The sequence below is a fragment of the Somniosus microcephalus genome, chromosome 13, assembly GCF_052327205.1.
Source record: "Somniosus microcephalus isolate GS21.2 chromosome 13, FLI_Smic_1.0, whole genome shotgun sequence".
NCBI lineage: Eukaryota > Metazoa > Chordata > Chondrichthyes > Squaliformes > Somniosidae > Somniosus > Somniosus microcephalus.
In genome coordinates, this window is record NC_140999.1 from 198,209,757 (window position 1) to 198,226,347 (window position 16,591).

At 47.6% G+C, this 16,591-nt stretch overlaps 1 protein-coding gene across 4 annotated transcripts in view; it reads right to left on the reverse strand.

Annotated features, from left to right (window-relative positions):
- LOC147108967 (short transient receptor potential channel 4-associated protein-like) overlaps positions 1-15,674 on the reverse strand; it is a 102,060-nt gene extending 86,386 nt beyond the window's left edge. For all 4 annotated transcript variants that reach the window (XM_086005964.1, XM_086005963.1, XM_086005962.1 and 1 more), the window contains exons 1-2: positions 15,505-15,674; positions 2,108-2,239 (exon numbers count right to left, since the gene is read on the reverse strand). In XM_086005964.1, the coding sequence (XP_085862090.1) occupies positions 2,108-2,239; positions 15,505-15,630 (258 nt within the window). In that variant the 5' untranslated portion in view covers positions 15,631-15,674. The remainder of the gene's footprint in view (positions 1-2,107; positions 2,240-15,504) is intronic.
- Positions 15,675-16,591: the final 917 nt, after the last annotated feature.

A 16,591-nucleotide genomic window follows, 5' to 3' on the forward strand; every position in this document is an offset into this window, starting at 1 on the left:
ATATCCCTTGATCCCTTTAGCCTCAAGAAATATATCCAACTCTTTCTTGAATATATTTAATGAACTGGCCTCCACCGCCCTCTGTGGCAGAGAATTCCACAGGTTCACCACTCTCTGGGTGAAGAAATTCCTCCTCATTTCAGTCCTAAATAGCTTACCCCTTATCCTTAGACTATGACCCCTGGTTCTGGACTCCCCAGCCATCAGAAACATCCTTCCTGCATCTAGTCTGTCCAGACCTGTCAGAATTTTATAGGTTTCGATGAGATCCCCTCTCAATCTTCTAAACTCCAGTGAGTATAAGCCCAATCGACACAATCTCTTCTCATACGTCATTCCTGCCATCCCAGGTATCAGCCTGGTGAATCTTCGCTGCACTCCCTCCATGGCAAGAACGTCCTTCCTCAGGTAAGGTGACCAAAACTGCACACAATACTCAAGGTGCGGTCTCACCAAGGCCCTGTACAACTGTAGCAAGACATCCTTGTTCCTGTACTCGAACCCTCTTGCTACGAAGGCCAACATACCATTTGCCTTCTTAACCGCCTGCTGCACCTGCATGCTTACCTTCAGCGACTGGTGCACAATAACAACCAGGTCTCTTTGCACTTCCCCTTCTCTCAATCTATTGCCATTCAAATAATAATCTGCCTTCCTGTTTTTGCCACCAAAGTGGATAATCTCACATTTATCCACATTATAGTGCATTTGCCATGTTACTGCCCAATCACCCAACCTGTCCAAATCGTACCCAAATCAAAGAGAAGGACATGTTTTCGACACATCAGATAAGAATGAAGGATCAAAATGGACAATAGCCAATAATGGCATAAAGGAATCATCAAGAGTGTCATAAACAATTGTGATCGTTGTTGGATTTCGTAAACGGATAACAAGGAGCTGCGTGCCGCCATTTTTACCCTGGTACATTGGTTCCCAGGACAAATCAAGTTTTGATCAGGGACCAACAGGAGGGACTGTTAGGGTGAAAATTATATAGCTTAAAGCAGCAACATAAAGAGTTAAAGAATGTATTGTAAGAAGTGAACTTGTAAATAAGAAACAATGGCACAAGACAAAACAAACTCCGCTTAAGACGGGGCAGGAATTAACTGTTTGTGTCGGCTCCCATTAAAACCATTGTGCTTGACATTATTGTTGAACAGTTATTGAATGTGGGAAACACTAAATATTTCACAATTATTCAGTGGTGCAGCCTTCTGCAAACTATTTGCTGGAAGCCCTTTGGATGTATTAATGTAATTCTACTATTCTATAATGCAAAGTAGATGAGTCAAAATTGTGTGTATTGATGAGTTACAGTAATTGGTAGCTGCAAAACTGCCCATTTTGTAATTAACTCTTAAAAACCGCCCAGAGTTCTGGAAGGTTCCATATCATTCCTGTGAGGACAGGGGAGTTGTTGCTGGGGGAGCGTGATTGGTTGAAGACACCTGTGTGTAATATTTTACTATAATATATAAAAGAAGTTTCAATACCTTGTTGCTGGGGGAACGTGATTGGATGAGGACAAGAGAATTGTTGCTGGGGGAACATAATTGGGTGAACACATTTGTGTGTAGTGTTTTGCCTGTATAAAAGAAGTTTGATATCACTAACGGTGAGAAGGTGATCACTAGACCGCGAGGTCGATGGCTCTTCTCCCAGAGCGCTCTGAACAATAAACTGTGTACTTTTACTTTAAGACAGACTCGAGTGAATCTATTTTTCACCAACAAGGTAATCCTACCACTTTATAAATTGTGTCACTTTGTACTTCATTGGCTGTAAAGCACTTTGGGACGTCCTGAGGTTGTAAAATGCACGATATAAATGCAAGTCTTTCTTTAAATCATTGGTGCGACCACACTTAGAATACGGTGTACAGTTTTGTACCACAGTACAGTACAAGGAGGATATTGCAGCTATTGAAAGGATACAGAAGAGAGCAACCAGAATGATTGAGGGGGATGGAGGGATAGGATCATGAGGAGCGATTATGTAAACTGGGCATGTTCTCACTGGAAAAAAGATGGTTGAGAGATGATGCGATTGCTATTTTTAGGCTTACCTCAGAGTGCATTGCACCACAATCTTTAGCACTTACCTTTAAGATACCTTGGCACTGCAAGAGCCCGTCATTGTTGGGCTGGCTGTTCTCGTATAATTTCTGCACCAGATGTGGGATTCCGTTCCATTTTGCAGTTTTGTCCCTCTCTCTGAGCAAAGAATCTGGAATCTGCAAACAGAAACAGAGTTAGAAGCTACTTTTATTTAAAAAATTGAAAACTATAATCAGCATTTAATCTTGGTTTATGGTTTCCTAAAAATCCATTTTATATTTCCCCTGTAGTGTGGGACAGAGACCTACGATCTACAACCCCTGGTCTTGCTCCTAGCCCTTTTGCAGTATGATCTTACTGATCCCCCAGTGTGTGCAACAAGGAGTAAAACGGAGTGTCATGTCAGCCAAATTAACTTTCTAAAAGAGAGCACCATTTTCATCTTGGGGGGGGGGGGGGGGGGGGGGGCCGGGGGGGGGGAACATCTGCGGCTCTATGTTGACAGTCACTGCATCGTTTTTCTTTCAAATATCCTGCTTCTCTGCCCAGAACCTACTAACACAGATAAGCTGCTGTTATCTTGCAGGTGGGCAAGCTAAACAGACTACAGCTGGCCAGGCTAAAGGCACGATAGCTACATGGTCTGATGCACCTGCAGCCACTGCCCTCTACATCTCAGACGTAATAGGCCAACTTTCATACCTTACAAGTCAACCAACCTATCTGGCTGAACGTGACAGACTACTTTAGGTTTTTATAAACAAAATAGGACTCTAGGAATAATTAGGATACGGGATGCTTGTAAAGATGTATACTACTCCTTTAACAAGTCGATGAATACTGCATTTTGAAGTTTACTCTATACTTGAACATGTTGAAATGAAACACTGAACACGACGGGAACAAAATGTTCCCCACTGTAAGCTCCGTATCCCCTACCAACGTTCCCCACTGTAAGCTCCGTATCCCCTGCCAATGTTCCCCACTGTAAGCTCCGTATCCCCTGCCAATGTTCCCCACTGTAAGCTCCGTATCCCCTACCAACGTTCCCCACTGTAAGCTCCGTATCCCCTGCCAATGTTCCCCACTGTAAGCTCCGTATCCCCTGCCAACGTTCCCCACTGTAAGCTCCGTATCTGCTGCCAACGTTCCCCACTGTAAGCTCCATATCTGCTACCAACGTTCCCCACTGTAAGCTTCATATCTGCTACCAATGTTCCCCACTGTAAGCTCCGTATCCCCTGCCAATGTTCCCCACTGTAAGCTCCATATCCCCTGCCAATGTTCCCCACTATAAGCTCCGTATCTGCTGCCAACGTTCCCCACTGTAAGCTCCGTATCCCCTGCCAATGTTCCCCACTGTAAGCTCCGTATCCCCTGCCAACGTTCCCCACTGTAAGCTCCGTATCCCCTGCCAACGTTCCCCACTGTAAGCTCCGTATCCCCTGCCAACGTTCCCCACTGTAAGCTCCGTATCCCCTGCCAACGTTCCCCACTGTAAGCTCCGTATCCCCTGCCAACGTTCCCCACTGTAAGCTCCGTATCCCCTGCCAACGTTCCCCACTGTAAGCTCCGTATCCCCTGCCAACGTTCCCCACTGTAAGCTCCGTATCCCCTGCCAACGTTCCCCACTGTAAGCTCCGTATCCCCTGCCAATGTTCCCCACTGTAAGCTCCGTATCCCCTGCCAACGTTCCCCACTGTAAGCTCCATATCCCCTGCCAACGTTCCCCACTGTAAGCTCCGTATCTCCTGCCAACGTTCCCCACTGTAAGCTCCGTATCCCCTGCCAATGTTCCCCACTGTAAGCTCCGTATCTGCTGCCAACGTTCCCCACTGTAAGCTCCGTATCTGCTGCCAACGTTCCCCACTGTAAGCTCCGTATCCCCTGCCAATGTTCCCCACTGTAAGCTCCGTATCCCCTGCCAACGTTCCCCACTGTAAGCTCCATATCCCCTGCCAACGTTCCCCACTGTAAGCTCCGTATCCCCTGCCAATGTTCCCCAGTGTAAGCTCCATATCTGCTGCCAATGTTCCCCACTGTAAGCTCCGTATCTGCTGCCAACGTTCCCCACTGTAAGCTCCGTATCCGCTGCCAATGTTGCCCACTGTAAGCTCCGTATCCCCTGCCAATGTTGCCCACTGTAAGCTCCATATCTGCTGCCATTGTTGTCCACTGTAAGCTCCACATCTGCTGTCAATGCCTCCAAGCATTTGTAAGAAATTCGTGCTAACCAATTTCCAGCTGTCCGCTCATGAATGCAGTGATTCCTGCTGTCACAAATCCAAGAGGGCAGCAATCCCCCTCTATCCCTTATTCAAATGGCCCTTGGTCCTGTTATGATCCCAAACCGCTGGTGTTGGCAGCCTATTCAACCGGAAGCACATCATGGCTGAGCCCAATGCTGTCGTCACCGGACGTGCACCTTTCAGATATGAGTGGGGCGGGGAGACACAGAAACATAGAACATAGGAAAAAAGGAGCTGGAGTAGGCCATTCGGCCCTTCGAGCCTGCTCCACCATTCAATATTCCTGCTCTCTCCCCATACCCCTTGATGCCTTTTGTGTCTAGAAATCTATCTATCTCCTTCTTAAATATATTCAGTGACTTGGCCTCCACAGCCTTCTGTGGTAGAGAATTCCACGGGTTCACCACCCTCTGAGTGACGAAATTTCTCCTCATCTCAGTCCTAAATGTCCTACCCCGTATCCTGAGACTGTGACCCCTCGTCCTAGACACCCCCCATACAGGAGAAACATCCTCCCTGCATCCAGTCTGTCTAGCCCTGTCAGAATTTTATACATTTCAATGAGTTCCCCTCTAATTCTTCTAAACTCTAGTGAATACAGGCCTAGTTGACCCAATCTCGCCTCATACGACAGTCCTGCCATCCCAGGAATCAGTCTGGTGAACCTTCGCTGCACTCCCTCTATGGCAAGTACATCCTTCCTTAGGTAAGGAGACTAAAACTGCACACAGTACTCCAGGTGTGGTCTCACCAAGGCCCTGTATCACTGCAGTAAGACATCCTTGCTCCTGCACTCAGACATCCTTGCTCCTGCACTCAAATCCTCTTGCAATGAAGGCCAACAGAAAGGTCATCGACCTGAAACGTTAATTATTTCTCTCTCCACGGATGCTGCCCTGGCCTGCTGAGTTTTTCCAGCGTTTTCTGTTGTTATTTTGGAATTTCAGCATCTGCAGTATTTTGCTATCATACCATTTGCCTTCCTAACTGCTTGCTGCACCTGCATGTTTGCTTTCAGTGACTGGTGTACAAGGACACCCAGGTCCCTTCGTACATCAACATTTCCCAATCTATCACCATTTAAATAATACTCTGCCTTTCTGTTTTTCCGACTGAAGTGGATAACTTCACAATAATCCACGTTATACTGCATCTGCCATGTATTTGCCCACTCACTCAACTTGTCTAAATCGCCTTGAAGCCTCTTTGCCTCCTCCTCACAACTCACAATCCCACCTAGTTTCGTGTCGTCGGTATACTTGGAAATATGACATTTGGTTCCCTCATCCAAATCATTGACATATATTGTGAATAGCTGGGGCCCAAGCACTGATCCCTGCGGTGCCCCACTAGTCACCACCTGCCACCCCGAAAAAGACCTATTTATTCCTACTCTCTGTTTCCTGTCTGTTAACCAATTTTCAATCCATGCCAGTATATTAGCCCCGATCCCATGTGCTTTAATTTTGCACACTAACCTCTTATGTGGGACTTTATCAAAGGCCTTCTGAAAATCCAAATACACCACATCCACTGGTTCTCCCTTATCTATTCTACCAGTTACATCCTCAAAAAACTCCAGTAGGTTTGTCAAACACGATTTCCCTTTCATAAATCCATGTTGACTTTGTCTAATCCCGTTGATATTTTCCAAGGGTCCTGTTATCACATCCTTTATAATAGACTCTAGCATTTTCCCTACTACTGATGTTAGGCTAACCGATCTCTAGTTCCCTGTTTTCAAAAGGGAGTTGGATAAGTATCTGAAGCAAAGAAATTTGCAGGGCTACGGGGAAAGGGCGGGGGAGTGGGACCAGCTGAAGTGCTCTCGCAGAGAGTCGTCACAGGCTCGATGGGCCGAATGGTCTTATTCCGTGCTGTAACCATTCTATGATTTTATTCTATGATTCCAAGTGCCAGGATTTTCAGGAGTGAAGGTAGGAAACACTTCTACACCCAAAGGATGGTAGAAATTTGGAACTCTCTTCCATGGCAACTGATACTCAGTCAATTGTTCATTTTAAATCAGAGATTGACAGATTTTTGTTAACCAAAGCTATTGAGGGATATGGGGCAAAGGTTCCAGATCAGCCATGATCTCATTGAATGGCAGAACAGGCTCGAGGGGCTAAATGGCCTCCTCCAGTTCCTATGAATTCCAGGGACAGGACAGTTGAAACAATGGTGGGGCGAAGGGAGTGGGGGTGTCGAGATCTCGGTGTCTTGTAGGGCTTGGGCACATTATAGGGATAGGGAGGGGCAAGGCCAGGAAAGGATTTGAACACAAGGATGAGAATTTTCCATTTGATGCGTTGGTGGAGCCAATGTCTGTCAGTGAGCACAGGGGGTGATCAGGGTGAACAGGACTCGGTGCAGGATAGGTTATGGACAGCAGGGTTTTGGACGCAGGGTGGGGGGCCGGGCAGGAGAACACTGGAATCGTCAAAAAGAAAGACTTGCATTTATCTAGCGCCTTTCACAACCTCAGGACATCCCAAAGCGTTTTACAGCTAATGATGTACTTTTGAAGTGTAGTCACTGTTGTGATGTAGGACGCGCAGCAGCCAATTTGCATACAGTAAGCTCCCAAAAACAGCAATGTGATAATGACCAGATAATCTGTTTTTTTACAGTGTTGGTTGAGGGATAAATATTGGCCCTAGGGCACTGGGGACAACTCCCCTGCTCTTCTTCGAAATAGTGCCATGGGATCTTTTATGTCCACCTGAGAGCAGACGGGGCCTCGGTTTAACGTTTCACTGAAAAGACGGCACCTCAGACAGTGCAGCACTCCCTCAGTACTGCACTGGAGTGTCAGTCTAGATTTTTGTGTGGAAAGTGGGACTTGAACCCACAACCTACTGACTCAGACGATAGTGCTACCAACTTGAGGCTACAAATACAACAACGACTTGCATTTATATAGCGCCTTTAACGTAATAAAACATCCCAAGATGCTTCGCAAGAGCATTATAAAACAAAACTTGACACCGAGCCACATAAGGAAATATTAGGGCCGATGGCCAAAAGCTTGGTCAAAGAGGTAGGTTTTAAGGAGCGTCTTAAAGGAGTATAGAGAGGTTTAAGGAGGGAATTCCAGAGGTTAGGGCCTTGGCAGATGAAGGCATGGCCACCAATGGTGGGATGATTGAAATAGGGATGCTCAAGAGGCCAGAATTAGAGTACAACAGATATCTTGGAGGGTTGTGGGGCTGGAGGAGGTTACAGATATAGGGAGGGGCGAGGCCATGGAGGGATTTGAAAACGAGGATGAGAATTTTAAAAATTGAGGCATCACTTAACCGGGAGCCAATGTAGGTCAACGAGAACTGGTGTGATGGGTGAACGGGACTTGGTGCGAGTTAGGCAGCAGAGTTTAGGATGACCTCAAGCTAATGGAGGATAGACGTGGGAGGCTATCCAGGAGTGCGTTTAAATAGTCGAGTCTAGAGGTAAGAAAGGCATGGATGAGAGTTTCGGCTTCAGATGAACTGAGGCAGGGGATGAGACGGAGGTAGAAGTCGCTGGTCTTGGTGATGGAGAGAATATGGGGTTGGCAGCTTAGCTCAGGGTCAAATAGGGCACCAAGGTTGTGAACAGTCTGGTTGAGTCTCAGATAGTGGCCGGGGAAAGGGATGGAGTCAGTGCCATGGGTATGGAGTTTGTGATGGGGGCCAAAGACGATGGCTTCAGTCCTCCGAATGTTTAATTGGAGGATACGGCAGCTCGCTTATATTAACGACTGAGACTTTGGAATCAAAAACACAATTTCTAAATTGGCGGACGACACCAAATTGTGGGAGATCGTCAATACTGAGGAGGGCTGCAACAAATTACAAAATGACATTAATAAACTTGCAGAATGGGCATATAATTGGCAAATGAATTTCAACACAGATAAGGGTGAGGTATTACATTTTGGCAAGAAAAATAGGGAGGTCACATATTACTTAGAAAATAAGAATCTAAATGGGATAGAAGAGCGTAGGGATCTTGGAGAACAAATACACAAATCACAAAGTAGCAACGCAGGTTAACTCGGCCGTTAATAAAGCAAACTAAGCACTAGAGTTTATTTCTAGAGGAACAGAATTGAAAAATAGAGAAGTTATGCTAAACTTGTATCGAACCTTGGTTAGGCCACACTTGGAGTACTGCGTACAGTTCTGGTCGCCATATTATAAAAAGGATATAGAGGCACTGGAGAGGATGCAGAGAAGATTTACAAGGATGATGCCAGAAATGCGAGGGTATACATATCAGGAAACGATGAACAGGCTGGGTCTCTTTTCTCTTGAAAAAGAGAACATTGAGGGGTGACGTAATAGAGGTCTATAAAATTATGAAAGGTTTTGATAGAGTGGATACAGAGTGTTTCCACTTGTGGGGAAGAGCAAAACTTGAGGCCATCAATACAAGATAGGCACCAAGAAATCAAATAGAGAATTCAGAAGAAACTTCTTTACCCAGAGAGTGGTGAGAACGTGGAACTCGCTACCACAGGGAGTGGTTGAAGCGAATAGTATAGATGCCTTTAAGGGGAGACTTGATAAGCATATGAGGGAGGAGGGAATAGAGGGTTATGCTGATAGAGTTAGATGAGGAAAGACGAGAAGCGGCTCGAGTGGAGCATAAACACCGACTGGTTGGGACGAATGGCCTGTTTCTGTGCGGTATAGCCTATGTAATCCTATGGATGTCGGACAATGAGGGTATGGTAGCACAGTGGTTATGTTACTGGACTAGTAATCCTAGAGGCCTGGACTAATGATCCGGAGCAATTAGTTCAAATCCCACCACGGCAGTTGGGGAATTTAAATTCAATTAATTAAATAAATCTGGAATAAAAAGCTAAATAAATACCGGGTTGTTGTAAAAACCCATCTGGTTCACTAATGTCCTTTAGGGAAGGAAATCTGCTGTCCTTACCCGGTCTGGCCTATATGTGACTCCAGACCCACAGCAATGAGGTTGACTCTTAACTGCCCTCTGAAATGGCCTTGCAAGCCACTCAGTTGTATTCGAGGCGGCAGCTCACCACCACCTTCTCGATGGCCAATAAAGGCTGGCCTTGCCACATCCCTAGAACGAATAAAGAAAAAACAGCACAGCTGCAGTGGAGGGATCAAGAGAGGTGGTGCCAAGGTAGCGATGGGTGTCGCCAGTGTAAATGTAGAACTTGACCCCATGCCTGTGGATGATGTCTCCATGGGGCAACATGTGGACGAGGAAGAGGAGGAGGCCAAGGATAGATCCTTGAGCAACTCTGAAGCTAATGATTCAGGGTGAGAAGAGAAGCCATTGCTGGAGATGATCTGGCTACAATTAGACAGGCAAGAGTGGAACCAAGGGAGGGCAGTCCCACTGAGCTAGACTTTTCCCCCCCATAACCCTGCAAATTAGTTCTCGCCAACTACATGTCCAACTGCCTATTGAAAGTTCCTATGGAATCTGATTCTACCAACCTTTCAGGTAGTACGTTCCAGATCATCATAACCCTCTGTGCGAAGACATTTCTCCTCATTTCCCCTCTAGCTCTTTAGCCAATTATTTTAAATCTATGACCTCTGGTTAATGACCCACTTGCCAGAGGAAACAGTTTCTCCATACTTGCCCTAACAAAACCCCTCAGTTTTGAATACCTCTATTAAATCTCCCCTTAACCTTTTCTGCTCTGAAGAGAACAATCCCAGCTTCTCCAATCTCATTCCTACTATCATCCTGTTAAGCCTCCTCTGTACCCTCTCCCAAGCCTCAACAACCTTCCTAAAGTGTGGTGCCCAGAATTATACACAATACTCTAGCTGAAGCCTAGCCTAGCCATCTGTCGGATGAGACGTTAAACCGAGGCCCCGCCTGCTCTCTCAGGCGAACGTAAAAGATCCCATGGCACTATTTCAAAGAAGAGCAGGGGAGTTCTCCCCGGTGTCCTGGCCAATATTTATCCCTCAATCAACATCACTAAAACAGATTATCTGGTCATTATCACATTGCTGTTTGTGGAAACTTGCTGTGCGTAAATTGGCTGCCGCGTTTCCTACATTACAACAGTGACTACACTTCAAAAAGTACTTCATTGGCTGTAAAGCGCTTTGGGACGTCCTGAGGTGGTGAAAGGTGCTGTATAAATACAAGTCTTTCTTTTATTTATAAAGTTTTGGATGACTTCCAAGTTTTTGTATTCAATGCCCCTATTTACAAAGCCAAGTATCCCATACGCTTTCTTGACCAGCTTATCAACCTGCCCTGCCACCTTCAAGGATTTGTGAATATGCACCCCCCAGCTCCCTCATCTCGTGCATCTCTCAAAATAGTACCATTAAGATTGAACTGCCACTCCATGTTGTTTTTCCCCAAGTGCATCACTTCTCACTTATCTGGATTAATTGCATCTACCACGTATCTGCCCATTTCACCAGTCTGTCTATGGGGGGGGGGGGGGGGGGGAGGGAAACTGATGTAGAAGATGCAGCTGAAAGGATGGCAATGATACAGCACAGAGGCCATTCGGCCCATCGTGTCTGTGCCGGCTCTTTGGCAGAGCTATCCAATTAAGACACACACCCCTGCTCTTTTCCCATAGCCCTGCAAACTTTTCCACTTCAAGTATTTATCCCATTCCCTTTTGAAAGTTATTACTGAATCTGCTTCCTCCGTTCTTTCAGGCAGTGCATTCCAGATCACAACAACTCGCTGCATGAGTATTTTTTTCCTTATGTCGCCTCTGGTTCTTTTGCCAATTACCTTAAATGTGTCCTCTGGTTATCGATCCTTCAAACGGTTTCTTATTTACTCTATCAAAACCCTTCAAGATTTTGAACACATCTAATAAATCTCCCCTTAACCTTCTCTGCTCTGAGGAGAACAACCCCAGTTTCTCTACTCTCTCCATGTAACTGACATTCCTCATCCCTGGTGCCATTCTAGTAAATCTCCTCTGCACATTCTCCAAGGCTTGACATCCTTCCTAAAGTGTGGTGCCCAGAATTGGCCACAATACTCCAGCTGGGGCCTAACCAGTGATTTACAAAGGTTTAGCATCACTTCCTTGCTTTTGTACTCGATTTCTCTATTTATAAAACCAAGGATCTGTAAGCCTTAACAGCCTCCTCAACTTGTCCTGCCACCTTCAAAGATTTGTGTACGTACACCCCCAGGTCTCTCTGTTCCTGCACCTCGTTTAAAATTGTACCCTTTAGTTTATATTGCCTCTCCTCGTTCTTCCATCAAAAAGAATCACTTCACACTTCTCTGTTAAATTTCATCTGCCATGTGTCTGCCCATTTCACCAGTCTGTCTATGTCCTCCTGAAGTCTGTTACTATCCCCCTCAGTTTACTACATTTCCAAGTTTTGTATCATCTGGAAACTGAAATTATCCCCTGTATACCCAAGTCCATATCATTAATATGCATCAACAAGAGCAGTGGTCCTAATACTGACCCCTGGGGAACACCACTGTATACTTCACTACAGTCTGAAAAACAACCCTTCACCACTCTGACGAAGGGTCATCGACCTGAAACATTAACTCTTTTCTCTCTCTACAGATGCTGCCTGACCTGCTGAGTATTTCCAGCATTTTCTGTTTTTAGTTCACCACGACTCTCTGCTTTCTGTCCCTTCGCCAATGTTGTATCCACGCAGCCACTGCTCCTTTAATCCCAACGGCTTCAATTTTGCTAACAAGTCTATTTTGTGGTATTTTATCAAACGTCTTTTGAAAGTCCATATACACAACATCAATCTCACTACCCTCATCAATCCTCTCCGTTACTTCAAAGAACTCAATCAAGTTTGTTAAAGAAAAATTGTGTTTATCTAATCCGTGCTGACTCTCATTTATTAGCCCATATTTCTCCAAGTGCAACTTAATTCTGTCCCGGATTAATGTCTCAAAGTTTTTCCACCACCGACATTAGGTTGACTGGCCCGGAGATGCCAGGTTTATCCCTCTCCGCTTTTTTTAAACAGGAGTGTAACATTTGCAATCCTCCAGTCCTCTGGCAGCACCCCCATATCCAAGGAGGATTGGAAGATTGTGGTCAGAGCCTCTGCAATTTCCACCCTTATTTCCCTCAGCAACCTAGGATGCATCCCGTCTCGACCAAGTGACTTTTTGACTTTGAGTGCGGCCAACCTTTAATGTACACCCTCTTTAGCTATTTCATCCCATCCAATATCGCTACTGTCGCCTCCTTTACTGATACATTTGCAGCATCCTCTTCTCTGGTGAAGACAGATGCAAAGTACTCCTTTAGTACCTCGGCCATGCTTGCTACCAACACAAAAAGATCTCCTTTTTGGTCCCTAATTGGCCCCACCATCCCTTTGACTAACATATTTGTGTGTTTAAGACTTGAGTTCCCTTTAAGGTTAGCCAATACTCTCTTTGCCCCGCTTACTCCCTTTTAAAAAAAAAATAACCTCTGTACTTTCAATATTCAGCTTGGTTCTCCACTGTGTTACGAACTGTACAATAGTCATAAGCCACCTTTTTCTGTATCATTTTAATCTCTATATCTTCAGTCATCCAAGGAGCGTTAACTTTGGATGCCCTTCCTTTCCCCCTCTTGGGAATGTGTCTACTCTGTACCCAAACCAGCTCCTCTAATAATCGAATCATAATCATAATCAACTTTATTGTCATTGTTAGTGCACAAGTGCAGTACAACGAAATGTAGGCTTGCGGCTCCCGAGAGTGTACATTTAGATTAAGACATTTAAACATTCAACATACATTTGGCTTGTAATACATTAACATAAACACAACCATAATAAAGTGCATTGACAGATGTGCAGGCTTTAGAGTTTATTTGTGGAGTTCAGTAGGATGACAGCCCTGGGAAAGCTGTTCCTAAATCTGGTCGTACGGGTGCGAATGCATCTGTAGCGTCTCAGATGGCCTCCCATTGTTCAGTAACAGCTTCACCCGATAACTTTGATTCCAATCCACCAGAGTCAGATCCCTTTTCAACTCCCCGAAATGAGCCCTCTTCCAGATCAGTATCTTCACCTTTGATTCTACTTTGCCGTTTTCCATAACTACTCTAAACCTAAAGATATTGTGAATCACTGTTCCCCAAATGCTCTCCCACTGAAACACGCTCCGCTTGCCTCACTGGTTACCCCGCAGGAGGGGTGATTACCCCAGGGGAGGGGGTGATTATTCCCGGGTGTGATGGGTGATTCCTGGGGCCGGGCGGGGGGGGGGGGGGGGGGGGAATAATTCCCAGGGGAGAGATTCCCGGGGAAACGATTATTCCGGGGGGGGGGGGATTATTATTATTCCGGGGGGGGGGGGGGATTATTATTCCGGGTTGGGGGGGGGGGGGGGATTATTATTATTCCGGGGGGGGGATTATTATTATTCTGGGGGGGGGATTATTATTATTCCGGGGGGGGGGGATTATTATTATTCCGGGGGGGGGGGGGGAGGAGAGTGTTATTATTCCGGGGGGGAGTATTATTATTCCGGGGGTGGATTATTATTATTCCGTGGGGGGGGGGGGTTATTATTATTCGGGGGGGGGATTATTATTATTCGGGGGGGGGGAATTATTATTATTCGGGGGGGGGATTAATATTATTCCGGGGGGGATTAATATTATTCCGGGGGAGGGATTATTATTATTCGGGGGTTTTATTATTATTCCGGGGGGATTATTATTATTCGGGGGGGGGGATTATTATTCCGAGGGGGGGGGTTTATTATTCCGGGGGGTTATTATTATTCTGGGGGGGGGGGGTTATTATTATTATTCCGGGGGGGGGATTATTATTATTCCGGGGGGGGATTATTATTATTATTCCGGGGGGGGGGGATTATTATTATTCCGGGGGGGGGATTATTATTATTCGGGGGGGGGGGATTATTATTATTCGGGGGGGGGATTATTATTATTCCGGGGGGAGGGATTATTATTATTCGGGGGTTTTATTATTATTCCGGGGGGATTATTATTATTCCGGGGGGGGGGATTATTATTATTCGGGGGGGGGGATTATTATTATTCCGGGGGGGGGGATTATTATTATTCGGGGGGGGGGGGGATTATTATTATTCGGGGGGGATTATTATTATTCCGAGGGGGGGGGTTTATTATTCCGGGGGGTTATTATTATTCCGGGGGGGGGTTATTATTATTATTCCGGGGGGGGATTATTATTATTATTCCGGGGGTGGATTATTATTATTATTCCGGGGGGGGGGATTATTATTATTCGGGGGGGGATTATTATTATTCGGGGGGGGGGATTATTATTATTCGGGGGGGGATTATTATTATTCCGGGGGGGGGGATTATTATTATTCCGGGGGGAGGGATTATTATTATTCGGGGGTTTTATTATTATTCCGGGGGGGGGATTATTATTATTCCGGGGGGGGGATTATTATTATTCCGGGGGGGGGGGATTATTATTATTCGGGGGGGATTATTATTATTCGGGGGGGATTATTATTATTCCGAGGGGGGGGGGTTTATTATTCCGGGGGGTTATTATTATTCCGGGGGGGGGGGATTATTATTATTCCGAGGGGGGGGGTTTATTATTCCGGGGGGTTATTATTATTCCGGGGGGGGTTATTATTATTATTCCGGGGGGGGGGTATTATTATTATTCCGGGGGGGATTATTATTATTCCAGGGGGGGGCGATTATTATTATTCCAGGGGGGGGATTATTATTATTCCGGGGGGGGGATTATTATTATTCCGGGGGGGGATTATTATTATTCCGGGGGGGGGGGATTATTATTATTCCGGGGGGGGGGGATTATTATTATTCCGGGGGGGGGGGATTATTATTATTCCGGGGGGGGGGATTATTATTATTCCGGGGGGGGGGGATTATTATTATTCGGGGGGGATTATTATTCGGGGGGATTATTATTATTCGGGGGGGGGGATTATTATTATTCCTGGGGGGGGGATTTTTATTATTCCGGGGGGAGATTATTATTCCGGGGGGTGGGGGGGATTATTATTATTCGGGGGGGGGGATTATTATTATTCGGGGGGGGATTATTATTATTCGGGGGCGTTCCCTTCCCCACGCCGCCGCTTCCCTGTAACTGAAACCCCGCTCCCCGCGCGGCGACACGCCGCTGAATTGAGCCCCAGGCTGATCGGGGCCCTGGACACAAAGCTCCGAGAGCCCGGCCGCGCCCGCCCGCTGCCCCTGGGCCTACCTGGGAGACTCTGGTGGGCCCGTGGCCCGTGTAGCGACCCTGCTGAAGCCGGGGAACGATGTTCAGGGGCCGGGTGGACCGGGACGGGGCGCTCCGAGGCTCCGGGGGCCCGGGTGCGGCCGCCATTTCCCTCACAACGGCAGGCTGCGGCTCCGCCCCATCCGCGTTCCCCATTGGCCCGGGCTCGGCCCGCCCCCTCCCCATCCGCGCTCCCCATTGGCCCAGGCTCGCCCCATCCACCCTCCCCATTGGCCCAGCCTCGGCCCGCCCCCGCCCCATCCGCGCTCCCCATTGGCCCAAGCTCGCCCCCCTCCACCCTCCCCATTGGCCCAGGCTCGGCCCGCCCCCGCCCCATCCACGCTCTCCATTGGCCCAGGCTCGCCCCATCCGCCCTCCCCATTGGCCCGGGCTCGGCCCGCCCCATCCGCCCTCCCCATTGGCGCAGACTCAGCCCGCCCCCCGCCCCATCCACCCTCCCCATTGGCCCGGGCTCGGCCCGCCCCATCCGCCCTCCCCATTGGCCCAGGCTCGCCCCATCCGCGCTCCCCATTGGCCCAGGCTCGCCCCATCCGCGCTCCCCATTGGCCCAGGCTCGCCCCATCCACCCTCCCCATTGGCCCGGGCTCGGCCCGCCCCATCCGCCCTCCCCATTGGCCCAGGCTCGCCCCATCCGCCCTCCCCATTGGCCCGGGCTCGGCCCGCCCCATCCGCCCTTCCCATTGGCCCGGGCTCGGCCCGGGGGCAGAGGTGGCGCCAGCTGGTCCAGTGCGGGCTGAGGGTTGCTTCTCTCTCTGAGGATTGTGTGAGTGGAGAGCTGAGTTTATTTGGGTTAAATTGGGTGAGATTCCCGGGGAGTTGGGAGAGAGGCCGGGCCTGGGCTCCAGGGTAGCCGCCTGGGCCTGGAGTTTACTCTTCACACCGAACCAGCCTGCCTTCCCGGCTCTGCGATTCTGCTTTAATTTCTGGCTGTTCACGCACAGAAAGTGATCATCAACTTTCCCAAACAATGGGCGTGGGGCATTTATCAATTGCTGAGACACATTTTGCTTATTAATTACAGTCTGAGCGCAACAGCATCTCCAGGACC